The 26,745-nt window shown below is 33.2% G+C and overlaps 5 protein-coding genes across 12 annotated transcripts; 2 read left to right on the top strand and 3 right to left on the bottom strand.

The window, feature by feature from the left end:
* Nucleotides 1-254: 254 nt before the first annotated feature.
* LOC110700825 (pentatricopeptide repeat-containing protein At4g16835, mitochondrial-like) lies at nucleotides 255-2,598 on the bottom strand. Its single transcript, XM_021878411.1, has one exon. The coding sequence runs from the start codon at nucleotides 2,457-2,459 to the stop codon at nucleotides 411-413; it is 2,049 nt and encodes a 682-aa protein (XP_021734103.1). The 5' UTR covers nucleotides 2,460-2,598; the 3' UTR covers nucleotides 255-410.
* A 1,362-nt stretch (nucleotides 2,599-3,960) lies between these two features.
* On the top strand, nucleotides 3,961-4,858 carry LOC110700723 (translationally-controlled tumor protein homolog). Its single transcript, XM_021878317.1, has one exon. The coding sequence runs from the start codon at nucleotides 4,117-4,119 to the stop codon at nucleotides 4,627-4,629; it is 513 nt and encodes a 170-aa protein (XP_021734009.1). The 5' UTR covers nucleotides 3,961-4,116; the 3' UTR covers nucleotides 4,630-4,858.
* Nucleotides 4,859-4,891: 33 nt separating this feature from the next.
* LOC110700722 (pentatricopeptide repeat-containing protein At2g29760, chloroplastic-like) lies at nucleotides 4,892-11,261 on the bottom strand. Of its 4 annotated transcripts, XM_021878314.1 has the most exons (5): nucleotides 10,959-11,261; nucleotides 8,359-10,406; nucleotides 7,502-7,513; nucleotides 5,373-5,479; nucleotides 4,900-5,246 (listed from the first exon to the last, which is right to left on the bottom strand). In XM_021878314.1, exon 2 carries the CDS (start codon nucleotides 10,248-10,250, stop codon nucleotides 8,439-8,441), a length of 1,812 nt encoding a protein of 603 aa, XP_021734006.1. In that variant the 5' UTR covers nucleotides 10,251-10,406; nucleotides 10,959-11,261; the 3' UTR covers nucleotides 4,900-5,246; nucleotides 5,373-5,479; nucleotides 7,502-7,513; nucleotides 8,359-8,438. The 4 variants fall into 4 exon arrangements, 3 of the variants coding, with proteins under 3 accessions (XP_021734005.1, XP_021734006.1, XP_021734007.1); XM_021878313.1 differs by having other exon boundaries at nucleotides 4,892-5,246; nucleotides 5,373-7,513; XM_021878315.1 differs by lacking the exon at nucleotides 7,502-7,513.
* Nucleotides 11,262-11,656: 395 nt separating this feature from the next.
* Nucleotides 11,657-16,490, top strand: LOC110700724. 4 transcript variants are annotated; one of them, XM_021878321.1, is made up of 5 exons: nucleotides 11,657-11,808; nucleotides 11,983-12,997; nucleotides 13,093-13,201; nucleotides 13,406-13,696; nucleotides 15,763-16,490. In XM_021878321.1, the coding sequence occupies exons 3-5, from the start codon at nucleotides 13,097-13,099 to the stop codon at nucleotides 16,330-16,332; spliced, it is 966 nt and encodes a 321-aa protein (XP_021734013.1). In that variant the 5' UTR covers nucleotides 11,657-11,808; nucleotides 11,983-12,997; nucleotides 13,093-13,096; the 3' UTR covers nucleotides 16,333-16,490. The 4 variants fall into 4 exon arrangements, with proteins under 4 accessions (XP_021734013.1, XP_021734012.1, XP_021734010.1 ...); XM_021878320.1 differs by lacking the exon at nucleotides 11,983-12,997 and having other exon boundaries at nucleotides 13,090-13,201; XM_021878318.1 differs by lacking the exon at nucleotides 11,983-12,997 and having other exon boundaries at nucleotides 11,658-11,808.
* Nucleotides 16,491-16,600: 110 nt separating this feature from the next.
* On the bottom strand, nucleotides 16,601-23,261 carry LOC110700725. 2 transcript variants are annotated; one of them, XR_002507263.1, is made up of 4 exons: nucleotides 22,689-23,261; nucleotides 19,270-19,346; nucleotides 17,861-17,986; nucleotides 16,601-17,763 (listed from the first exon to the last, which is right to left on the bottom strand). XR_002507263.1 is itself a non-coding variant. In XM_021878322.1 (2 exons), the coding sequence occupies exon 2, from the start codon at nucleotides 19,331-19,333 to the stop codon at nucleotides 18,710-18,712; it is 624 nt and encodes a 207-aa protein (XP_021734014.1). In that variant the 5' UTR covers nucleotides 19,334-19,346; nucleotides 22,689-23,261; the 3' UTR covers nucleotides 18,629-18,709. The 2 variants fall into 2 exon arrangements, 1 of the variants encoding a protein (XP_021734014.1); XM_021878322.1 differs by lacking the exons at nucleotides 16,601-17,763; nucleotides 17,861-17,986 and having other exon boundaries at nucleotides 18,629-19,346.
* Between the last annotated feature and the right edge of the window lie 3,484 nt (nucleotides 23,262-26,745).

A 26,745-nucleotide genomic window follows, 5' to 3' on the forward strand; every position in this document is an offset into this window, starting at 1 on the left:
TAGGGATTAAATGTTTAATACACTTATCACCATAGAGTAAAGCATAGAGAAGCAGACCTAATATGCTCCTCCAATCTCATATTAGTTCATTTTCCGAGTATTTAAGGGATGGAGCTCATGATGAAGCAAAGCTAAACAAACTCAAAATCTATCAAAAGATTCATAATGTATGTGTTCTCTTTTAATTTAATCTATCAAAAGAGAACACATACATTATATGAGATCATAAGAAAAAGGTGTATATGATGGAGAAGTTTAAGCAAAACTCTTGAATGCCTTGCTCTAATCATTAGAATCATGCATATAGAAAATGACTTAGTATAAGAATTATGATCCATATAAGATGATACATAACACAACCTATTTATCTAGACATCTAGTGTTTTCTGTTTCATTATCATCCTCACCAGTCACCAGTAATCATTACAAGAGCAGCTCCCATCTTTGAAATGGTGAAACCTTGTACTGTCTCTTACAATTATTTCCCTCTCTTCAATGGCTGATATGAACTTCAAAGCTCGATGACAATCTCCACATACTCTCAGATTTTTAAAAACACGAATAGGCAAGCCTTTGGGCACCTTCATCAATCCATACGTGACTGCCAATTTCTCGCCGTGCCATAACAGCAGTTTTTGCTTCTGCTCCTCACCAACATCATGCAGTGCAAATTCAAGATCAGGTACATATCCAGCCAACTTCATTTTTATCTCAAGCTCACCGAGCTTTTCATGAATTGCGGGCAATTCTGGGTGTACTCTATCACTTGACCTAAACTCATGAACTGTGTTCTTTATCTCGATCCAACTGTAACCTGGAATTTTCACCACATTATTTTTCTTCATGGACTTCCAAACCCTAGAAACATTGTCCCAACTCTTATTAACAGCGTAAACATTAGCTAGTTGGACATATGCTGCTGCATTTGTTGGATCAACCTGAAGCAAGTTGTTAGCAGCAAACTCAGCTGATTCTATATTCTTATGGATTCTAGCAGCTCCCAAGAGGCTCCCAAATATTGCAGCATGTAGTTTGAAGGGCATTTGCTTTATTAAGTCGGTAGCTTCTTTAAGCTTACCAGCACGGCCTAGGAGGTCTACTATGCAAATGTAGTGCTCTCGTTTAGCCTTAACCCCATAATCCTTCTGCATTGAATCAAAATAGTGCATCCCGAGATCTACTAGTCCAACATGATTACAAGCTGATAAAACTGCAACAAAAGTGATCCAATCTGGTTTTACTTTCTTGGTTTTCATCTCATCGAACAGAGCAAGGGCTCTCTGACTTAATCCATGAGTAGCATACCCTGAAATCATGGCATTCCAAGTAACCATGTCTTTCCTAGGCATCTCTAAGAACAATTTCCATGCATCCTCTAAAACTCCACATTTGCTATACATACTCAGCACTGATGTCCCAACTGTCGTATCCTTATACAACGGAGACTTGTACACAAATTGATGAATTTGCTTCCCTAAGAACAATGCTGATAAATTGCTACAACCCAACAGAACACTAGTCAGGGTTAACGGATTAGGCTCGACCCTAGATTCTACCATCATCTTAAAGAGATTAATTGCATCTTCTGCTTGAGAATTGTCAACATAACCAGCTATCATAGCGTTACATGTTACTGAACTCTTCATATCCATTTCCTCATACATTTTCTCAGCCATCTTAATCTTGCCAATTCTCATATACCCACTTATCAATGCAGTCAGAGCAACCACACTCTTAAATGGATCTGTCCTAAACAACCGAACAGCCGTATCCAAATCCCCACTCTCTGCATAACCTGATATCATTGCATTCCATGACACGCTATTCCTCTCCGGCATTGCTGAAAACAGCCCTTTTGCTTCTTTCATCATCCCATTTTCTGCAAAACCCGAAACCATGGTATTCCAAGAAGCAATATCCTTAACAGGCATTTTCTCAAAAAACAATCTAGCACCATCAACATCTAAATTACGCAAATAACAGGACAACATTGTATTAAAGGAGAAAATATCTGGTTCAGGAATTTCATCAAACAGTTGGCGGGCTTCTGCTAGCGTGCCGGGTTTTCGAGAATACCCAGCTAACAGTGAATTCCAAGTAATGGTATTCTTAACAGGCATAGTATTAAACACTCTAAGAGCTGAATCTAAATCAGCTGATCTAATATATTTTGTAATCATTTTATTACAAGAAATGATATCATAGTATTGCCCATTAATATTAGAAAGATTAGAATTTGATATATTTGGTTTCTTGTAATTGGGGTGATCCAAATTGGAGGAATTTAATGAATTAGGATGAAATTTACCGGAAATTTGATCTGGGTTTATATCAATTTCTGGGTTTTGAGTTATGAAAGTTGAAAAGAAAGAAATTGGTTCTTTGATGAGAGTGAAAGTTACATAGAAAAATTGGTAAGAATTTGGTTTTAGTGAGAGATTGTGCATAAAATGATTCATTTTAGAAGATTATATGAATAAATTAAGATTAGAATTTGAGTTAGGATTTCAAAAACAGTAGAGAAAAATCTCAGAAAATTATTGAGGAATTAGAAAAATCAGTTGGAAGAAGGTGTTGGCGGGAAACCCACAACTTTTCGATATAGTTTAGGCCCTATCGGTAAATTTCTTGTTTATGGGTTGGCCTTCGGCATTTTAAGACATGTGCGCCTCACATGGGGTAGCAAACCGCTAGAGGTAAAGATGGCATTGGGTTAGGATGGCTAAAGAGTAAGGACACGACACAATCTAATGTGAAAAAAACATGGCACAAGTATAGGTAGATATAATATGACACAACCGCTAAAGGTAAAGATGACATTAGGTCTAGAGAATAAGAAAACGACACGATCTATTGCGAAAAAAACATGACAAGGTAGACATATTATGACACGTTATTGAGCATGTTGGGGCATGGGTCGGGTTTGAGCCTTTTTTTATTTTTTTTTTTTGTTTATTTTTGTGATGCATGTTATGCACTTATGCCCTGATCCAACCATATCTAACTTGATGTGCTGTTAAGTAATAAATGGAAACGAGATGATCTTCAAAGATGTTTAGTAATTTATATAGTATTATTAGTATATGTTTTGTATTTCATGTTACTCGTACCTAAGAAACTTTCAATTTCTACATTTTATTTTTAATAAAAAGTACGAAGTACATATTTATGTGCTATATATCCTTCGTAATAAGTGGCGATATACTTCATATATATTGTGCATAGGTGATCGATTTATAAACGGGCTTAAGTTAATTTTATTGTACGACGGTTAATCTGAGGGTAAAACTTTTAATTTGTAATGAGTTTGATTGTATTTTAATGTGTAACTTCTAATAGATATGTGCTATGAAGTCTAATAGGATAATCTTATACATTATAAGTGTTTTTTAAGATTAAAATTTGTACTAGAAAAAGGGTAACTTTCGCAGTAGATAAGAGTAACTTTTTAAATACTTTTACAATAACTTTAATCCATCATACAATAAAATAATGAAAGTCCGCCTTAATCAAGAATTTGGGTAGACGATTTTAACTTTATATTAAACACTGCGTGCTCAACAATATAGGCAATTCCAATTTACGCTATTCTAATTATAAAATAAAATTAGAAAATTTATCCAAACAAAAAAAGTTACATATAAAGTTTAGGAAATAAAATAAACACTGCCAGCTATAATCAATTTTTTGTTTAAGTGTTAAAACTTAAAAGATAGATTTATAGAATTTAGGAAATAAAATTAGTACTGTCAATTCTTGGATTAAAAAAGAAAATCCATAAATTTTGAGAGTCCTTCAATTTTATCAGATTATTAATCCAAGAAATTATAAGGCGGTGATAATTTGCTGTAATTTCCTTGCATATCTTGTATGCTACATCACCTTTGTTAGGTTTCCTTAATTTTTTTGTACTCCGTTTTATGCTTGGAAAGAAAAAATTTCCATAACTTTACAAAAGTTGTAATCCTCTAGAATTAGGTTACTTTAAGGCGGTTTAAGTTTCTCTATATATACACATAACAACATTACATGAAAGCCAACAAAAAATACACAAGAAAAAATTTACATTGATTCTTATTCTTAAGCAAGAAGAGAGAAAACAAAGAGTCTACAACAATGATCGTGTACGAGGATATCATTAGTGGCGACGAGCTATTGTCCGACTCGTACCGCTGCAGCGAACTCTTCAATGGGTGTCTTTGGGAGGTAGAAGGGAAGTGGGTTGTCAAAGGTGGTCACATTGATGTCGACATTGGTGCCAACCCTTCAGCCGAAGGAGGAGAGGATGATGAAGTTGTTGAAGACGAGGAGGGTGTCAAGGTTGTCGACATTGTCGATAACTTTAGGCTGCAAGAACAACCTGCCTATGATAAGAAGCAGTTTATTGCATGGGTTAAGAGGTACATCAAGAACTTGACTGCTAAGTTGGAGGGTGATAAGGCTGATGAGTTTAAGAAGAACGTCGAGGCAGCAACAAAGTTTCTGATGTCGAAGCTCAGTGATCTTCAGTTTTTCGTGGGTGAGAGTATGCACGATGATGGTGCTACGGTCATGGCTTACTACAAGGATGGTGCTACTGAGCCGACTTTCTTGTACTTCGCTCATGGTTTGAGGGGAGTCAAGCATTGAAGGGTGCGAGTGCTAAGGGACTATAGACTATAGTAGTGTTTGGCATAATTCTAGTCTTTTAGATTTGGTTATTCTGTTGTTTAAGTTTTCTTTAATTTCTGCATTATTTTGGTTAAATTTTGGTATGTACTCCGTATTAAATTTCCTAAACGCAATATAATTCTTACTTTCTTAGCATATATTGAAATTAATTTTTTTTTTAGGCTAATATCTTTAATAGTACCAGATTCCCTCAATAACCATATACAATCAGTACCAAAATGCCCTAATTGGACCATAAGGAAATAACAATTACTCAGATTTGACGAATTTGGCAAATTCTGGGTTTAGTTACACCAAATTTCTCAGAATAGCAGGAAAAGAGACCACGAGATTTCAAAAGATCAAGATTAAATTATAATTTCACTTATATATCTGATTCGTGATACAAATTTGAACCAATTTATAGTTTTATACAGGTCTGGGCCACATTAGTATATGATTCAAGTATATATGTTTATCTTGCAATAATCCTCCTCATTAAGGAGAATTGAGGGGGTCTCTGGCCCTTATTGACCACACCAAAGAGGCGAGAAGACCTTCACAGCAGTTCAACTTCCTTGCGCTGTGATACACACCTGAATAGAATACCGCGAGAGAGGGTCAGTTCTGTTTAGCAGTAAATTGCTTGATATTGAAGTTAAGACTTCATAATACAACACAGCTACGTAAATAAAGTATCAAGTACTACTCGTACTCCATACCTCATTTGATATGGAGGATTGATCAGTAAGTTGGTCCTTGCCATTCCACATTGTTCCTCCGGTTAAAACTTGAGAACAGCTGACAAGACTGACAGAATCAGTTCAATCTGCAAAAACAGCAAAACGCTTGAATAGTTTCATTTAGGCAATATAGATGTTCATAGGGTGGATAGAGTCTTACACTAACCAAATTGAAAATCCAATTTGTGAAGATAGAGAAAGGTGAGTGCCACACAAGAAAATCATAACATAGAATGAGCCATAAACTCTGACCTCGGTAAGATACAGAATGATTAGAATCAAGATACAAATGACAGAAAGCTAGCTTGAATGCAACAATTCCAGGATAAAGGCCAAATGAGTCTATAACTCGCTACAAGCCTACAAGTGACTGAAATTGGAAATCACATTAGTCATATTCTTTCAAAAAATGCAGCAGTCTTAATTGTTGCTACAGCCAAAGCTCCAGTGGTATTTTTCTTAAAAGAGTAAAAGACCTAGGATGCAAACTAAAACACTTCTTCTAGGACTGTTGTAACTTGCAAGGGTACCAAAAATTGATAAGAACGAAAGCCTCTTATGTTTAGTAAAAAGTTTATAGTTCTGTCACCTGCACTACAGATTGTGATAATCCAGGGAAGAAAATTAAAAAGAGGAAGGGAATAACCATGCACAAAATAACAGAGCACTATTAGATTAGCTAACAGCGGTCAAGCCGCTAAAAATTAGTATATGTCAGACACATGAAACTTACGTTGCAAAGTCTGTCACAATTAAAAACTTGTCACAGTAAAACACATGAAAACCAGAAAGGTAAATGCCAGAGCAAATATCTCAAAAGCTCCAAAATGTAAGGAACGTCCATAGCTATAGTGTGTGAATTACTAACAAGCATCAGAATCAGATACTTCACCACTATTGAAAATAGGAGTATATAAGAATACTTGAGCCATGTTAACAGGTATTGACCACTTAAGCCTTCTCTACACCCTCCATGATTAAATAAGAATTTCAAGCCACACCTCTATAAGCACTTTTAACAGGTGGAATATAAGCACCAATGTTCCCAAAATTGGCTATTTGGCTGTCCTTGCATGTCTAACTGCTAGGACAATATATAGTAATCCAACCACACTATTATTCACTAATACTTCAGACTCTAAAGTAAAAATACTATAAAGGTTTGGTTCAAGTTCGTTACAGGTTAGAAGATAGCTTATTGACAATCCCTAGAAGATGCAATAGCTGCAACAACTAATTACAATGGAGCATCTGAAGGTTAGCAGATAGCTTATTGAAAAACCCTAGAAGATACAATAGCTGCATCATTAACTAACAAGTAACTACAGTGGAGCAGTCTGGGATATGCAAAAAAACCCCAACCTTGATTTGCATGGACAATATACATATATGATATATGTTCCAAGCATTCAAGTCCTTATATACAATTGACAATATGGCCCAACTAACACCCTCACAGAAGGTCGCATAACATATGTCATACATCACAGCACAAAACTCTGCAATACAGCCTGATAATTATGTCAGAAGCATAAATGTGATACAACCATATAGTGCTGTTGCTGATTACTTGGTCGATTCAAGAAGTATGGTTAGTAAAGGAGCCAGCAAATCCTCACCCTTCCCTTATTTGAATGGCTCTTTCTGTTTTCTCTTTTTAATAAAATTGCACAATTCAAACAATACACCAGCATGACAAATTCATGTAGCTCAAATCCAAGCAACTATTCAGATCCATCCCCAATAAGTATGTGTAACAGCACTAGGATTAGACTAAAGTCAACAACATAATAATATGTATAGAAAATATCTGCCCCTAGGTCCTACAGAATAACAAGACAATGGCAATAGGTAGAAAAATGCTTCAATGTATCACTATGTCATAAAAAATGAGCAAAGTGCTGTAACTTGTAAGCATAAATTTTAGATGCTAGATCTTTTTTTTCTTTTTATTTTTCTTTTTATTTTTATTTTTTAATTTTTTAGGGAAACAGATGCTAGATTATTTAATGAAAGAGTCTCCCTTTGTTTACATCTCTCCAAGTTCATTGACAGTACTATCATGGTTGCAGTTTCAGGGTATTGCTGAAAGAAATCGAGAAGCTCACATTTCTCTGCATCTGCAAAATGTTGAATGCAACATTAGGGTGGACTTATGACAACAAAAATCAAACTCTTTGCTAATAATCAAAAGTGAGACAGTTGTCTTTGACAATTCAAAGTGAACACCTACATAATTAATAATGCATACTCCAAATGGGTCATGATACAAAGAAAAAGAAAAGTTTGGTGTGAGGCAAGCAAAAGGAACGGGCAGACAAACTAGAAAGGTAATGAAGAAGGGAATACTTCCATATTCTGTGATTACATGACATTCCGAAATAAAAATAAGTTATTAATTATTGTAATGCAGGAGACAATATGAAAACAGATTGAACAAGTAATTTAGGAAAGAATCCATCAGACCATCACCCTGTAAAATATTTCTTCTGAAATCTATTCTGTCCTTCCATTTACATGTCTTTCCTATTATACTGTCAGGTTATGGGTATTATTTCTGAAGCTCTTTCCTAAAGTTAGACTTTTCACATTAAGCTTCTATCAAACAAAGACCAGGCTTACATTTAAAACCTATAACAGATACATATATAACTCTAGCATGTAGTAGCATAGTTGATGAACCAGAACAGCAAGCTGTAGTATCAGAGTAAGACACTAAAGGTCCAGACAGTTCCGGTAATGAAATTCCTGTCCCTCCTTCAAAGAGCCCTTGTTCAAAATACAATATCAACACACCAAAGAAGAGAGGACAAGGGAGATGCATTCAGTTTGGGATAACTTTCTTGTTAATCATTTGAAAGCAGTAATGTGGATATTTGATATGCAAATCTTGGCACAATATAGGAACAGTTTTTAAGACCACAACAAAGCAAGGTACAAATTATGGGGAAAGATTAGTATATACCTCCCACATTAGTTGGATATATTGCACAACTTTTATGGCATATGTCAAGCATCTCAATACGGAAAAGCATGAAGTATCAGCTAACTCGGCAATTTCATTTCCTTCAACAGCCAACCCAACATGACATTGATGCTTGTAACATCAGGATGTGAACAGGGTCCAGCCAAAAATTCATGCACAAGCCCATCAATGCAAATCCAGCTACATCCACGGTGCTTTTTAACCCCCTGCTCCTTCATCAACCGCCTTAGGCCTGAAACTTCACTCCATTCATGATCATGAGCCAATGAATTAGATAGCATGACATAGCCAGCAGAATTTTGTGGATCAACTTCAATTAGTTTTCGGGACATGTCTTGAGTAAGCTTTCCCTTAAAATGAAGCAGGCAACCTCCAAGCAAGGCACCCCACACAAAATTATTAGGTTTAAAGGGCATTGATTTGGCAATGTCAAGGGCTTCTTCAATATGACCAACTCGAGCCAGGAGGTCAATATAACAAGCATAGTGTTCCAATTGAGGGGAGATAGAAAATTTTATTTTCATATCTTGAAAAATTTGGCGCCCTACCTCTAGCAATCCTGAGTGACAACATGCACATAGAATACCAAGAAATGTTCCACTATTGGGACGGAATCCACTGTTCAACATTTCATTAAAAAGGGTTAATGCTTCTTGTCCTTCACCATTCACAGCCAGACCCATAATCATGACACTATACGATATAACATCCTTTGAAAGCAAAGACTGAAAAACCTTTTTTGCTCTGCTCAGATCACCACATTTACAATACATGTCAACCATAGCAGTCGCTAAGAATGAGTTCGTGCACAGCACATTTTCCCGTTGTCGAGACTTCATGTACTCATGGACCCAAATACCAAGATCAATATCACCTACTTGAGAGCAAGCAGAGAGGACGCTTACCATAGTAACATGGTTTGGACTTGCATAAGGATCATCTATCATCACCCTGAAAAGACTCAATGCCTCCAGTGCACAACCATTTTGAACATAGGCACCAATAATAGCATTCCACGCTACCACACTTCTTTTACCATTATCACCAATTCTATCAAAAGCTTCCTTGCTTTTGTCCACATTACCCCATTTTCCATACAAATAAGTAAGCACCATGTTGATCGAGTCACCAGTAGAGCTAACAGGGCCATAGTCCTTTACAGTATCCGTAAATTTCTCTATCCAGTTCTCCAACTCACCAATACCAATCTTTGCACATGCAGACAGAACACTGACCATGGTTTCATTCTCTGGTGTTATGTTTCCTTTAACCATCAAAAGAAACAGCTGCAAAGCTTTCTCAGATGGACCAGACTTAGCATAAACATCAATCAAACAGGTCCAGGAAAACACCATATTTTTCTCAGGCATTTCATCAAACACCTTGTGAGCTGATATAAAGTCTTTTAGACCCTTTGCATATGCAGCAACAAGGCCATTGCAAACCGCTGAATTACCCAGAAAACCAGTTTTCATGATCTGGGTATGGAATTGATTTACATAGCACGCATTGCCAGAATGGATGCAAGCTTTAAGGAGGAAAGAAAAAGTAAAATCATTAGGAAAAAGTGGCTGCCGTTTCAAACGTTTAAAGAAAGAAACAGTAAGGGACGATTGGCTCTTTTCTTCAGACAAGATTCTGATTATGGCATTGAAAGGAAATATTGTTGGGGCTTGCAACTGTTCGAACACACGCAGGGCAGTTGGAACTGAGTAACGCCCAATAAGACGTGTTGCTATATGACTATGTTGATGGGCACCTAAACAGATAATTCGGGCATGAATTTGGAGGAGGTGACATCGAGAGATATTATACCCTTGTAGGAGGTTATACAATTCAAAGAAATCAGGTAAATTGGATTTCAAGTACATCAGTTTCTTTTAATCCTGCTCAATCAAATACCACGACGCAATCAACTTGATTTTGCTGATGTAAACCTTGATAGATATAGAGGCAGATTGAGGTGAACTCGGCCAAAGATTGGGTTGCAATAGAGGCACGACAGGAAATTACGCCGTGCAAATAAGCTGATGCCACAATCAAAATAGCTAACTTATGAACTCTACTTGATGTTATTCAAAGATTTGATTGTCAGAGAATTACCCAATAAAAATACCAAATTAAATCAGCAACCAAGATTCTCAGCAAGATGTAATTTGTTATTTTTAAAAAGCCCTAAATAACCTATTCAAGAATCTACATTTCACAATCCAAAGTCTCAACCTTGTTGAACAGCACAAACCCTAATTGTAAAATTGAAAACCTAATCTCAATCAGCCACAAATTCAGCTCAATCTTTGATTCATACTCATAACAAGAGAAATATCAATGAATTGTAATCGTAATTGTAATTGCATTCAACTATGTGCAGAACTCAAGCAATGCAGAAAATTATCAAGCAAAACCCCAAATTTACAACATTATACATTAATGGTGAAATGATACTACTCAAATGGATTTTTTTAATGAGATTAAATCAATTGAAGTTCATAAGCAGACTAATAAAGAGGGTAAATAAATAATCAGAAAGTTGAAAGCATTTTAAAAAAATTGAAAGTAAATTTGGGAGAATGAAGAACCTGAACTCCTGAATGAAGGAAGCAGCTTCAGTTGGAAAAGAACTGAAGAAGATTGATAGAGTTGAATCAGCTCAGAGATAGCTAGAGGGGGAGAAGTGAGTAGTTCTGTAGTAGTCCATAGTAAATAGGTGTCAATTTGAGTAAATAGGTCGGGTTCCGTTAAGTCGGGTTCAGCTTACTTCAAATTGTGTTATACTAAAGAATTATGTCCATATACAAGTCATAATTAGAGTATTTTTAGGGTTAGATTAGATTGGTCGGGTTAGTTTTTTACTCTTCTATGAGTTCAATAATAACTTGCACATGTAAACCCATTTTAGTACACTTTAGGTTTTATAGTGTCGTTAAACCATTTTATGGTATTATGATTGCTTGATTAATTAAATACACAAAATACTTGTATCTGTTTAAGTGTAAGGTAGTGTTTTAGGTTTCCTAAGTTTTGTAAACCTAAAACCTTATTTCCTACAATGAATTTGTTTGGTATTAACAAAGCTATGTATTGGTATTTGGTACTAATCTACCCATTATTTGGTACCACACTAAAGCTTACTAGGTACCTAACTATATAAAAATTGAGAATAAAGGTTAATCAAGTTGGTAGGACTGTAGGAGGCCCTTCTTCCACCACTGTAAGAGGGGTTAAATTTTCACCCTAAGTCCCTAAACAGTTGAAATCTCCGATAATCATATAGTCCGTACTATAATAAAAATAATTAAGGCCCAAACTTCTTTGAAAACTTTTTGATAAGTTAGGCCCAATCATTAAAGCAAATTGAGGAAATAAAAAAATAAAAAGCTGTTCGAGAGAAAGCCTCTCTCAACTCTCAAGTCTCAACTCCTAGTCAAGGTTAGTTACTTAGCTTAATTTTCCCTGAAATTAATTTTCATATATTTTTACTATTGTAATAAAGCATGGATTTTGGCTTCTTAATCTGCGTAATATATGTGTTGTTTTAATTAATTGTTGTATTTTTGGAGTAATATAGTTGGTTTCTGAACTGGGGTTTACTTGTTTTTTCAGATAATTGAAGATTTAATTTGTTGAGAGGGTCAAATGATGAATATTTATGTTTATGGTTATACCCAATTTGCAATGTTGATAATATTAAGCATGTCATAGCTGTAAACTTGTAATTTTGTGAAATTTGATCTGATTTTTGTTTTTCCATAATAAATATTTTTTTTTTGCTGACTAACCCTTTGGATGGTTTGATTTCCGGTGCTTTAATTCCAAAATTGTCGTCTATTTAGTTATGAAATGGCCAAGTATTGCTTAGTAAGTAAGTATATCGAAAGAGAGCGACATCGATCGATTTATCAATTATCATAGCTTGAGGAATTTGTTAATTGGTACCTTAGTTTAAAACAGTCCATTTTATTGATCAAGTTGATCAATCATCATTTCCTTCTTTCCAATATGACAATACACTGTTGATTAAATGCTACTAATTATTGCTTTTAAAGCATAAATTCGTTAATTATTAGTTTCACTCTTTTTGTCAAATTTACAAGAACCATTGAAAAACTCTTGTTAGACCATTTTTTTTAGAAGTACAAGTGTACTACATTTATTTTCCTTGAAATTGCATATAAACTGAATTCCAAGGAAGAATTATATTACGAATCCTACGTATAGTGTAATTGACTAATTGTACAAAGAGTTATTTGATAGTTTACTAGGACGGCTATTGAGGGGAAGGAGGGATTTCATTCACCATTGTGCTTTGAGTGTGGCCGCGTGTTAGTTTAATTATGTGGGACTTCTAAGATTCATCTTTGGGTACGTCGGTTGGTATTGAAAAGGATGGGTTCTTGGTAGCATAGCATAGCTCACAGCGTCTTTGTTTCATATTATGACTGGGTGCTTAAGCTTCAGGTTTTTCAGTAACAGATAGGGTAATTTTCCCACAGTTGAAATAACAGAAATTTGAGTAACATAGTTCCTAAGCAATAGTTGCGTTGATTTGAAAATGATTCCAAATCCAATAAACGGCAAAGGGCCTCTATTTGAGAACTTTGATGCACTGCTGCATATAGTGAGTCAACGGTTATTACCTTTAGTTGAAACTTTATAAGTCCTCCTGAATGATTCTCTTTGCCTTAAGTGAATGTTCACTCTTTCTGATAGCAGATACATGGATCGTTGGACTGGTATCTTAAAGGTTCCTGTTTGCCCAAAGGGTACTGCAATTTGTAGAATAGCCGCGTCTCTATGTGTTTCACCTTCAAAATCACTTCTTGTAAGTTATCATCTTATCAGAAAGTTAGCAACTTATTCACACACATCTTAGCTTAGCAAAGCTAGTCAATTTATACGATGTGAGTGCAGAAGAGTGTTATTATGGGTGGCTTGGTTCAAACTCAAAATGCACTCTTTCTTATGAGATTTTATTTTCCATATTCATTTATTGATATTTGAGTATGAAATTTGATATGATATCCAGGTGCCTACAGCGAATGTTATCTTCTTTAATGGAGATCGAGTTGGAGGGACTAACAACCCAGTGATTGAGAGGCTATCTGATATACAAAATATAGCTGACATTCTTGTGTCAAAACTTGGAGCTTCTATTAATGCATGGGTTATTGAGGCCCCTACATTCAATGGCCCCTTTGCTATATACAAGGAATTTATTCAGTCTCTTAACCAACGGGGGGAGCCTCAATACTATAGGCCTGATGGATTTCCAGCCTCCATATCTGTTATTGCACTTTTGTCAAATTTCCTAGAAGAGGTATGTCTGTTTGATATATTATATACGAGTAGCTTTTATCTTTTCTTTGTTTGCAAATGATATGTCATGTCATGATCTACAACGTCATGATCTACAACATAATTTTCTTCCTTGATTGATGTGATTACCTTTGAGAGGTGTAGCTCAGAAATTTTGAGATCATATGTAGTATGAGCATGAAAATGCAAATTAATATGTAATAGAGCAATCAGGTTGCTCTACTAGAATTTTATAGATTGTTGAGCTATGGACTATTGTGTCCTAGAGAAACACTTATTGGTGATATTTAACTTTTTCTCATCCCCCTCATCTGTGTACTTGGTTATTGTTTGCATAATTAGTGATGAGTCATTATTGGATTGTGTTAAGGACCGGTCATTTGCTTGTTCAGGTGGCGGAAACAAGTAACTAAACCGAACACCTTTTCTCCTATGGGCAATGAATCTTTCCTTAAATATTCATGCCTTATCCAAAATGAACAATCATATAGGAAATATGTAATTCTTGGTATCACATTGAAAATTTCCAATTCCCCAAACTAGGCTACTATGTTAAGATTATCTGCCTTTGCTTATATGCTAACATTGTCACAACTCACAAGGTTCTTAAATTCTTAAATCGGGTAATTTTCTGATTCATTGAACCATTGTAGTATAGAAAGTTTGAAACTACCCAAACTTGTTCCTTTGACTTACTTTTTCTTGGTTGGTTGGACACTATTTTCTCACATTTAGGATCTTCTGCTTCTTGTTAGAAATGTGGTGACACCACCCCCCCCCCCCCAACCCCTCTTTATTACTCTTCATATTTTGAGATATATTTTCCCATGCATGCCATTTTCCTTTGTGTGGATTTCTGAATACTTTTTTCACACTGCTGTGTGCTAAAGGTCTGCAATTCTGCATAGATAAGAATACAAAAGATTCACAGCACATTCATAAAATGCCTTTTTCAGGGTTTTGTCACTAGTTACATTACTAGAGGCACCTCATAAATAAGTGTTTTACTTGTTATGTTAATCCTCGGGGTTCGTTTATAACTTGAGCCTAATATTATTGAAGTGTTGAATTTAGTGAAAGATTTTGTGGTTGCATTACACCTAGTGTGCTGTCAATCTTGTGGCTGAGGTTGTGTGACGGATTTTAGCTCGACCGGCAAGAATTAGAATTAGTTAGTAGCTGTGATGGAAGGTTACAGTTGCAGATAGTGTTTTGTTAATTGGAATGCAACTGTGATTATTAATATGTTGAACTTCAAATCAATTCTTGCTATTTTAGACTTTTTTGTGCTTGTGTCTTGATGCTTTTGTTGGGCTAAGGGATATTGTTTGGTTAAAAGCTGACTGGCATCGTTGAAATTGATAATAACTCAAATTCATCTTAAAAGAAGAAATAATCATATCATTTATATGTACCTTGTGATATTTGGCTGGTTATGCAGGATCTAAACATGTCTCCTCATTTAGAAAATCTTGGTTTGGGGTTTCTTATAAATTTGCTTCTTGAATTTGGCTATTTTCAAAAAACTCTTTATGTTCATGTTACTATTAAGTAATAATACATGGATGTCCTAGCTGACTTTAGTAGGTTCTGCAAATATGCATGACTGCTTCCTTACATCTTAGTACTTGGAACTTTGGAAGAAAAAAGAGTTTGAGCATCAGCTTGTTTTAACTTTTAAGTGTTTCTGTTAAATCTTTAGAAGATTAGTTTATATGCATGAAATGTTTTAAGTATGCAATTGATAAAACAAAATTAGGGTGCATCAAGCAATGTGGCTGTATACTAAGAGAAACCATGAGTCCATTTAAAAGATGCAAAATAATAATAACAAAAAAAAAAAAAGAGCCTATTAACTTCATTCTTTTATTAAATTTGATGTGATTTACTTCTTCTTGGCTTATGAAATATAAACATCTTTCACCAAAAAAAATGAAATATAAACATGCAATCATCCATAATTAAGCTACTCAGTAATTCTGTATTAACATTGCTGAATATTGATGCAGATGCCTCAACTGCATATTCTAGCGACATGCTAATTGTTCTCTGATAAATTGTTTGCAGAGGGCCAAGCACATCAGTTGCAAAGAACAAGAACCCCAGCTCTATGCAGAACATGCATCCTCGTGTCTTCCTAGAACCTTTGTTTTTGGTTTTAGCAAGGGCGGCGTAGTACTGAATCAACTGATTACGGAGCTTGGATTTTCAGACATAAAAGATATGGAGGACCCACAGAAGCTTACTAGCTTCAACAAATTTGCAGGAAAACAGATTGTACCAGTTTCTAGAGAGAGCTTATTTGACAGCATAACTGAAATCCATTATGTTGATGTTGGACTAAATTCTTCTGGTGCTTATCTCACTGATGATAACGTCATTCAAAGAGTAGCAGAAAGGCTTACCAAGAGGGATAAAACCATGCGTTTTGTGCTTCACGGGACTCCGAGACAGTGGAGTGATGTAAGGCGGCCTTGGATACGGGAAGAAAAGGATAAATTTTGTCAAATTCTCAAATCCGAAGGGCTTAAGAGCAAGGGAAAGCTGGAAGTTTACGAGATAAATTATTTTACTGAATCATTTCCTAACTTGCAGATGCATTTTGAAATAATTGAAAAACTAGTAGTAAGTTGGTAAAACGGATATTATGTACGAAGTATATATGCTGCATTCATGTCATGCTTTTGAAAGTTATGCTTCGTATATTACTACGTATAATTGTATATATTAGCTAATGACTGAGGACCTCTATTGGTATTCTTTTTTATCAATTGGAGTATCATATTGACAATTTACGCCAAAATTTAAAATTTCTAATTTTTTACAAATTAAAGTCATATGGACGACAAACCAAAAAATTTTACTCTTTTTTTTTTTTACAATTGCAAAAAAAAAAAGGAAAAAATTAAGACAGCGTAAGACTAAAACACATCAAAAAAAAAAAAAGAAGCAGAATTAGAGAAACCGTTCAAGGTAACTCGACATTGATTTGCTATTTGGTGGGCGAGATTGACTTCTGTTCTATCCACTTTTAGAATGATGCAATGCTAAAAAGTACGATTACTTCCTATCTTGATAATTTCCTTCAAAATTCATAAAAGCTGAATGTCCGAGGGACTCTTGTTCCTTATAACTGTGACAAGTAAGGCAGATGTTAAGACTTTTATTGACCTATAATCCTGTTATAAAATTAAGGAAAATTGACAATAAAAAAAATCCCTTTTAAAAGCCTTTTGGTTTAAAAACCACCACGTTCATTTTTTTTTTTTTTTTTTTTCGCGAAAGGAAACCTATTTACTTAAGTACCCTCTAATTTACTTAATAAATCTCTAATTTCCTCCAATTTCTTCTAATTAAGCTCTAAACCAATATTTAGATTTAATTTCTATATAAAACAAATCACCACCCCCAACCACCTCCTCTTCCTCCCCCCTTCCCCCCTTCCTTGGTAGCAAGTTTGGCAACCCCCTTCCCCACCGGACCCGCAGCCCAAATCCCCACTTTTCGACGACCTACCTTCACCGCTGATCGACCCTCTCTTTTCCCATTATCTCCGCCGGCGACCATCACCTCAAGTCTCACCATTAGAGATGGTCTTTATAAACAATGAAACAATCGTAACTCAAATTCTTTAAACAAATAAACAGTATAAAACATGGACTAATTACTTCCTTGGAAAACAAATTGATTAGTTACAATTGGAGAAAGTTGTTGTACTTTATTATTTTAGAAAATCAAAATACATAAAAATCTATTTAAGGCCATATTTTCGAATAACCAACATATGCACTTTCCGTTCAAAAAAAAAATGGCAATTAAAATAATACTCAAGGTATGGATTAGAAATTAACAGCTGCTCCCAATAAGTAAAAATGTTAAACTACTCCAAAACTCAACAAAACTAATGTCTGAAAGTCAGTAAGTCACAATAACTAAAATTATTAGTACAGTAGTACTCCTCCACAAACCATACACTACCAAAAAAAAAGTTCTCAAGGAAAATAAGAAACACGAATATTCTGTCTTCCTTCTCCACCACATTCATCTTCCAATTAACACACCTTCTTCCTGAAAAAAAAATACAATCAATTTATTTATCAAAATTCAAACATATATTATCATATAAGAAAATTCAGTCATTTTTTATATAGTTTGAATTTCTCACCCCTTAGGGTCATCTTCAAAGAGAAAAGCACTCTATTGCAATTCTTCCTCATCAAGGCCTTGTGCTCCACTTGTCTCACCGCTTCTAACTGTCGGCACTATTTCAAGTGTCTGTTCGACATGGCTTCTGACAAATTAGAGAGAAATAGAATAGAATGGCTTGATTATTATTCATCAATAAGTTGAATATTTATACAAAACCTAAGCTCATAAGATATGAAACAATCTTCCTAAAACATATACGTCTAACCATAAACCCTAAAGTTATATTCTCAAAATAATATCTTAACATAAATATCCTAATTAAATATATTATTCTCTTAAATGATATCTACGGAAAATATATCACACATATATTTTCCGATATCTCTAACAGCTTCCGACCGTCTCACTCGGTGTCTCAACTCTTGGTTCATCACGAACCCGAGTAAAAGTGTAGTAATCACTCAAAAAATTCCATTCTTCCCCAATAAGAAAATCTCTAGAACTATCAAAACTCCCAATCGGAATTAAAATACTACTAGTATTATTAGTTGCAATATGAAACAATGATGGCAGATTAGGCTCATTTTGCCTCATTCTCATCCTAATCAGTTCCTCTCCTTCCACTCTCCTCAATTCATATCGCCCACAAATAACATTACCGCCGACCACAGAGTTGCTTATATGTATCTCCTCTGAAATTCTTGGTGTAGTGTATCTTAAATAATAATAAAACAACCCCATAGAAGCAGCAAAAGTGGTAACTATAACTACCCATTCTACCACATTTCTAGGAAAACATTGAATTATCGAGCAAATAATTGAAAGCCATGCAGCAATAGCAGCTCCTAAAAAGCCCGGCTCACTTTTAGGTTGAAATGCCATCAAAATCAAAAAAAACCCAAAAGATTACAATTGCTCCTGCAATTGCCCCATACCAATCATAGTTTTTGAATGCATTTGGGAGGAGAGACAAAATCAATGAAAGAGCAAAAAAATATTCTGTTGGTTGATAGTCATGGGTTTCACTAAACAAGTTTTTGAAAATATCTTTCTCCTCCAATCTTGAAACAATAGTGACATACCCAGTTAGTAACAATCCAAAACTCAAGAGAAAACATACTAATACAGCTATAAAATACTCATTGCCATCCTTCACCTCAGCAAGAAACCCTTTCCCTTCCGTACCCCCAATTCGGCAAACTTGCACTGGATTTCTTCCTAATAAGATTTCCCTAACAAACAAAATAATCCATACCAAAATCCAAGGAGCAGATAATCTCAAATAACATAGTCGATTCCAATAGGTATTAGTCTTAAAGAAATCTCTAATATTAGACCAAGTCTTTTGCAAACAATTCCAACATCCATTTCCTACATACCAACACCCATGACTTAAATATTGAAACAGAAAAACGCCCCACTCACCCACATAAGCAAAGCAACCGGCAATTGACATAAAAGCTTCCACGCTTATGAATGTGGTATCCATTGTAATCCCTTTCCTATAACATAAAATAAACGTATAAATACTCACATTAAAAAGTTAGTATACCCAAAAAAAAAAAAAAAGAATGAAGCAAAATAGGAGTATAAACAAAGAGAAAGAAAAGGAGTGACTAGTGACCAATGTGTCAGAGTAGATACTTTCATAATAGTAGTAATTAGTAAAACAAGCTAGTGACAGAAAGCATGAGTAGCTAATTGCTAATAGTATAGTAGTGATCATTGATAAGTGAAGTCAAAATACAATTGAAGATGATTGAGAAGCAAAAAAAGTAAAGTATGCTAAGTTGCTAACATGCATATTCATTATTCAAACACAAACACCTTCAAAAATCTTATAAACTTGATTAACTTACACATTAGTCATATCAGTACCTAGCTTTAATATAATAGTATGATTATATCAAATGCACTCAATTACAAACAATATAAGCAACTTTTCCTCTCTAGCTTCTTTGTTGGATGTAACATGTTGATTTTTTACACTATGCAACAGCAAATAGGATGTTTCCATTCAAACTATTGAAGCTAATAGGATGTATCCAATTTTTACACTATTAACAGATTGTTAGTCAAAGACTAGAGTTTGAGATGCATTGGATTATTTTGGCAAGTAATTTGTAACTCTGTTAAAAAGTTGTGAGGAGCCAAATGTAAATGGTTATCTGGGTAGTGGGTAGTTACCCACATAGCTCATCCTCCTGCCCTACACAACATCTCACTGAATTTTAACCTCTTATCCTCACACAATTCACCTCCCCCCCCCCCCCCTACTGTCGCTTTTCAACCTTACAACAGTTCAATTTTCATCGCCAAAAGTTTTTTGACAACAACAGCATTAACATATAGGATGACTAAATTAAAAAAAAATGTCAAATATTCAAGATCTGTGTATAGTGCCTAAATAGTGTTTTTCTTAAAATCTGTCAATAAAACAAGATCTGTTTACAAGCCCCCAAAATGATAGTTGCCTGCTAACAGACTGCAAAATAAGTGGGAAACATGTATTACCAAGTCTGATGTTCTATGATACTTAAGAAAGCTCATTATGATCCACAGATGCAAGTATATTCCAACAGTGTGATAACCTATTGAAGAGCAAAATGTTTTTTGTATATGATGATTTATAACACTATGCAACCGCAAAAAATTTCAGATTTTCAATGCTAAATAGGTTGAATGGAAACATCCTATTAGCTTCAAAAGTCAAGTACTAATTTATTTCAGATTTTCAATGCTAAAAGTCAAGTAACACTATGCAACAGCAAATAATTTCAGATTTTCCTCTCTAGCTTCTTTATTGGATGTAACATGTTGATTTTTTACAAATGAAATAAGCTTAGCATTGAAAAACAATCAAGATATTATAATGCACAAAATGGCAAATGCAATAAATTATTGCAACAAATAATTTTTGTTGCCCTAAACAACTTGAAAATCAAATATCCAGAAGCACAATTGTCATTGTCTGTTGACATTGTCATTGATCAACATGTGAACCTCTTTGCATTCAAAGGTCAACAACATTATCCTCTTCCTCGCAACTAGTTTTCTACTTCTAATGTTGTAAACATAGTATCATAGGTTTTAATATTAAATCTATGCTTTTGAGCTAAGAATTCATTGGGGCGTTTAATATGTGTGCCCCTTTTATATCATTGCATATTTCTCAATCTAAGTGGTAATATCCCTCTACACAATGTCACAGTTAAGCCCTTAATGAATCAATATACTAAAATAAACAAGAATAAAAAATAAAAAAAAGATGCAAGGTAGTAGCCATTGAGAATTTTTTTTTTTTTTTTTTAGCCATTGAGAAGTTAACTAAACACAAGTTTGCTATATCTAAAAGTATTAAGTCCCAAGTAATCAGACAAAATAATTACCCATTTTCCAAGCTAAAGAGAGCACGAAACACGTGAATAGTAACCCAAGGAACATTTACAAATCAAATCTCCATTAAGAACAAATTTATACAAGGTAAGAAAATATTACAATGATGGTAAATGAATCATGAAAATTTTATCAACCAGAAGATGTAATAATAATGCAATTTCCCAGAAACTCATACACTAAACAAACCAAAAAGTGCAAGTAAGCAAATATAAGGAGGAGAAAGAGACATAGTGAGTGACAAACAACTTAATTATTATATACGAGTACTTGTGTAATTGTGTTCACTCATAGTAAAGCTACAACCCACTTTAATAATCATTCCACAAAGGCACAGAGAACTAGAAAAAAGCCAAACACAAAAGGCCCATACACCTAGTACAGCAAAAATAAGCCTTATAGTAAAATGATATACTTGCACTTTGTGTTAATTATATACTAATACTATGACTAATGAGCAAGACAAACTAGGAATCCGTGGCTGTATATATGTTTGTATGAACTCTTTTCCACAAAGCCTTGTAATTTTGGCAGAACTTGATTTGCATTGATAATAAATTATGAGCCAAAATCAAAAAACACAATAATCCAAATTTTCTAAGTAACGCGTTACCCAACAATTACCATGACTTCGGCGGAACTTGATTTGCATCAATAATTATTCCGGCCTGTTTTTTCACCTCAATAAGCCATTCTTAATAGATTTTGTGGTAGCCCTAACCCATTACCGTATCCTATGAGGCTATGACCCCCCAATCCCCATCAATAAAAGCTTTTTGAACTCAGTACATTATTTATTTTTTTTGACACGAGTACATTATTTATTAAAAGCAACAAAATGTACAGAATTTAGACCTTTGTTTCTAAGTATTATAAAAAAGTTCAGGAGATTGCTGCTGTGGGGACTGGGATTTAAGGAAAATCTGAAAAGGGTGTGGGTAAATTAATTATAAATAAATAATGAGTAAATTTATGCAAAATCATCAAACTAAGCATAAGAGCAAAACCTAAATATAAGTCCAAATCTTCAAATTCTATTTTTCACCTAATTCTTCCAAAGTCCTTCCATTAAAAGTTCAACGCCAAAAATTAAGCAAATTATCCAAAAATGTAACAAAATAAGTCAAATCAACAAAAACCTATTTTCACCCCACATGTATAACATGACATTGTTCATAATTTTACTGCACCCACAAAACAAAATGCTAGAAAATGCAAAATATAGGCTAGAATATGCAAACAAAATACAGAAAGTACCCAATTTAGGAAATAAAGCAAGAAAAAAAAATAAAAAAAAAATCCCATTTTCACGTTACAAAAAATGAAAATTGCATTGAGGGTAGTGCAACAACGAAGATGAACAACAACCCATCTCAAAATAAATTATAAAAAAAGCTCAAAAAAATAATAAAAAGAGTATAATAATGGTGGGGTTTGAAGATTTTTACCGTAATTGGATTCTGTGGGTCACCCGTTCTTGTTGGATATTACAGAAAGTATTTGTTTTAGCAATATAAAATGGCAGATGAAGAAGTCTGAAGAGTGAATGCGACAAGAAAGTGGAGGAGAGAGAAAAGAGAAGAAGTGTATTGACTGGTGTGGACTAGTAATATTGGGGGGAACACTTTATTTATAGAGGAATTTCATTTTATTCCTTTACAACATTTTAGCTTTTGTACCGTTGTTTTTTTTTTTTTTTTTTTTTATTATTTTTTTTTTTTTTTTTTAGTATTAGGTGAATGCTTGAGAAAGGATCAAAAACTTTATATTTAGAGATGTAAATAAATCGAGCTGATCAATAAACTATTATGTTCGGTTGAATCTCGTTTATGTTTATTTATTTAATTAATAAAAGAGTCTTGCTTGAACAAATTTTAAAGCTTGTTTAATGAATGAGCTTCAATATAAATATACTCATTTATATATAGGAAAATTTACACTTTAGTGTCCCAACGTTTAAGTAAATTTCACTTTGGTGACCCATGGTTTTAATATTCACAATTTAGTGTCCTGTCATTAGATAGTTGTTCAATATTAATGCCTAATAGTTAACGGTGTTAAACTCTCCGTTAATTTTTTCTTTTGAAAAATATCAATATTTTTTTTATTAAACTAAAGCACTAAAGCTAAATATTAGCATTAAAACATAACCAGACCATGATATATATATATATATATATATATATATATATATATATATATATATATATATATATATATATATATATATATATATATATATATATATATATATATATATTATATATATATATATATATATATATATATATATATATATATATATATATATACTACGTGTAAAAGATGTCAATAATATAGTAGTGGAACTTCTTTCTCCTCATGAAACTAAGAGCCGTGAAACTAAGATTACAACTATTAAACAAAAAAATATCTTTAGGTATGCATAAATTGATTAAAAACAATTAAAAAGTCAATGTACTGCACTTTTAACATCATTTTTTGTAATCCAAAAAATTTCATGACTACATGCATGCCCAAAAAGTAATGTTAATAAAATAAAAATAAAAACCCTACAATACTATTGTTCAGTGAGGAACTTGGCGTATTGCGATGATGCAACTGTTGTAAGATCTAGTCGTTTGGATTGAGTTTTACGATTGCGGCATTACCTTCACCAATGAATGAGACAAATTTTATTTTATTAGTTTGTGATGAATTATGGAAATGAGTAGCAGTGTAGAACCTAGAGGCGTAGAAGTTAGAGGGAAATTTTGAGAGAGATGAGGTAAATGGGTTTTGGGGGAAATTTTAGAGACCCTAATATAATTAATTAATTATACAACTTTAGTTTTTTTTTCTTTTCTTTTTTTGTTTACGGAGAATTTAACACCGTTAACTATTAGGTAATAATATTGAACAATTATTATTTAATGACAGGACACTAAAATGGGAATATTGAAACCATGGGTCACCTAAGTGGAATTTACTTAAACGTTGGGACACCAAAGTGTAAATTTTCCTTATGTATATAGCAAAAGCTAACGAACGTCTCGGGGGCGTTGGATAAGATAACTAAAAAGGTTGAAATATTAATTTGAAATAAACATTAATTACATAATCGACATGTGATTTTGCTATGCATTATCAAATTAATACTATTTTAGAAACTATTTTAAAGGGTTATCTAACGTCCGGGGGCGTTCATTAGCAAACTCCTCTATTCACGAACTATTCATTTATTTATGTATGTTCATGAGCTACGTACTTTGATGTGATAAAATGTGATATCTCAGAGACAAAAAGTGCTCTTTTGATATAAATTGATCATTTTATAACTTTTAATAAGTCTAGATTAAATGGAACTTGAACTTGCACTTGGACATGAACATATACTCAACTCGGCTGTTATACCCTATTTGTAACTAGAGATAACAATGGATAGGATTTAGATCGGGCCTGCTCTCTTCAATTTAATTTTAGTTCAGTTTAGTTTAACTCCAATCAGTTCAGTTCTTATTTTTCTTCTCTCATAAACAATTCATTTCAGCTTTATTCAGTTCAGTTCAATTCCTATCAGTTCAGTTCTGTAAATCAGAACAGGCCCTTAAAAAATTTTCGTCGAAAGTCATTATTATAGAATTAATGAACTCATTAAATTTAAACCCACAAAAACTAAGCCTGTAAAATTCAAAACTAATTCGAACAAAAAAAAAATTAATACTCCCTCTGTTTTTTTTATATACATCAGTTTGACCGGCACATTTGCCGAGACGCAACTTTGGCCATTAATATCTTTAATTATGTATTAGTAAAATTTGTAACAAAATTATATTATGAAACTAGACATAATGACAAATCTAATGATATATTATATAATAACATTTATTTATTTTTTATAAGTGAAAAAATTAAGTCAACCATGGGTCCATGGTATGTGAATAGTGCAATTGTCAAAGTGATGCATACAAAAAAAACGGAGTGAGTAATGGCAAACATAAGATAAACGTGTAAATCTTTGTGTAAAAAAGTTAAAAATAAATAAGAACATTTTCTCATTATTTTTTCCCCATTCATAGGACTTTTTTTTTTGCCATTTTAAGCAACGTGAAGGTATATACATTGAATTCTAGAAATAAAAATACAAACTTTAACACGCAACTCAGAGAGACAGAACAATACGTATATACGTACATAGAATTCCAAAAATAAAAATACAAAATTTAACAGACATCTTAAAAAAAAAAAGAAAAAACTATAAATGAAGGGAGAGAGAGAATACAGTTAGGCCCCGTCCTTTAGAGCTGTTCTGCTCTGCTCTACTGAATTCTGTTTTGCTCTGCTCTACTCTGCTTAAAATTAATACTTAATTTTGAATTATTGTAATAATAAAAATTAATATTTATTAAAAATAAATAACTAATATTTAATAATAATATTAATAAATAATTAATATTTAATAATAATAATAATTAATTAATATTTAATAATAATAAATAATATTTATAAATAATAAATAACTAATATTTAATAATAATATTAATAAATAATTAATATTTAATAATAATATTATTATTGAAAATTAATATCTAATAATAATAATAATAAGTAATAAATAATTAATATTTTAATAATTATAATAATAATTAATATTTAATTATAATAATAATAATAAATATTAAATAATAATAATAATAAATAAATAATGATTATAATATTAAAAATTATAATATTAATAATAATTAATATTTAATAATTATATTGATAATAATAATAATGAATATTTAATAATAATAGTAATAGTAATAATAATAATATTGATTATAATATTAATAATGATACTTAATAATAATAATAATAATAATAATAATAATAATAATAATAATAATAATTGTTTAGGGTAAAAAATACCCTAACTATCTGGACCAATAAGAGGGCGCCACGTGTCAAAGGATGGCAAGTCATCAAAGACCATTCACCAGATACGTTGTTGTCCCAGAGCTTTACCAGAATTGCGGCCTTCAAGGGCCCAATTCCCAAGAATCTGCACTTTGCGGCGCAGCCCATCAGTCCGAATTAAAGGAGCACATTTTCCAACGACCCTATAAATAGGGAGATATTCCTCCATTTTGGGGACATCTGCAATCATTTATTACACACATTCTCTCTCATCAGAGAACACCTGAGCTTGGAATCCAAGCAGATACCCACCTAAATTTCCGCACTCTTTATTCCTTTTCAAGTTACTAACTTGACCGTCGGAGGCGGAGCTCCAACAACCGGAGTCTCCGTGTTTTTGCAGGTGCAGCTCGAGCCGGACCATACTTTGTGACGAAACTCTCCCGAGGGACAAAAACACCCAAAACATTAATTATAGTAGTAATAATAATAATAATAATTTCTTGTAAATTGATTGACTTTGTAGGTTTTTTGATATTTTTATAATAATAATAGTAGTAGTAGTAGTAATAATAATAATAATAATAATAATAATAATTGATTTTTTATATTAAAAATTAATATTCA

The sequence above is a fragment of the Chenopodium quinoa genome, unplaced genomic scaffold (genome assembly GCF_001683475.1).
Source record: "Chenopodium quinoa cultivar QQ74 unplaced genomic scaffold, ASM168347v1, whole genome shotgun sequence".
NCBI lineage: Eukaryota > Viridiplantae > Streptophyta > Magnoliopsida > Caryophyllales > Amaranthaceae > Chenopodium > Chenopodium quinoa.

Excerpts from the sequence above, each read along its gene's own strand:
- LOC110700725 (XM_021878322.1), bottom strand. The coding sequence starts at position 19,333 with ATGGATACCACATTCATAAGCGTGGAAGCTTTTATGTCAATTGCCGGT.
- LOC110700723 (XM_021878317.1), top strand. The coding sequence starts at position 4,117 with ATGATCGTGTACGAGGATATCATTAGTGGCGACGAGCTATTGTCCGAC.
- LOC110700722 (XM_021878313.1), bottom strand. The coding sequence starts at position 10,250 with ATGTACTTGAAATCCAATTTACCTGATTTCTTTGAATTGTATAACCTC.
- LOC110700724 (XM_021878321.1), top strand. The coding sequence starts at position 13,097 with ATGGATCGTTGGACTGGTATCTTAAAGGTTCCTGTTTGCCCAAAGGGT. Across the intron at positions 13,202-13,405 it reads CACCTTCAAAATCACTTCTT|GTGCCTACAGCGAATGTTAT; the intron begins GTAAGTTATCAT and ends TATGATATCCAG. Across the intron at positions 13,697-15,762 it reads TGTCAAATTTCCTAGAAGAG|AGGGCCAAGCACATCAGTTG; the intron begins GTATGTCTGTTT and ends AATTGTTTGCAG.
- LOC110700825 (XM_021878411.1), bottom strand. The coding sequence starts at position 2,459 with ATGAATCATTTTATGCACAATCTCTCACTAAAACCAAATTCTTACCAA.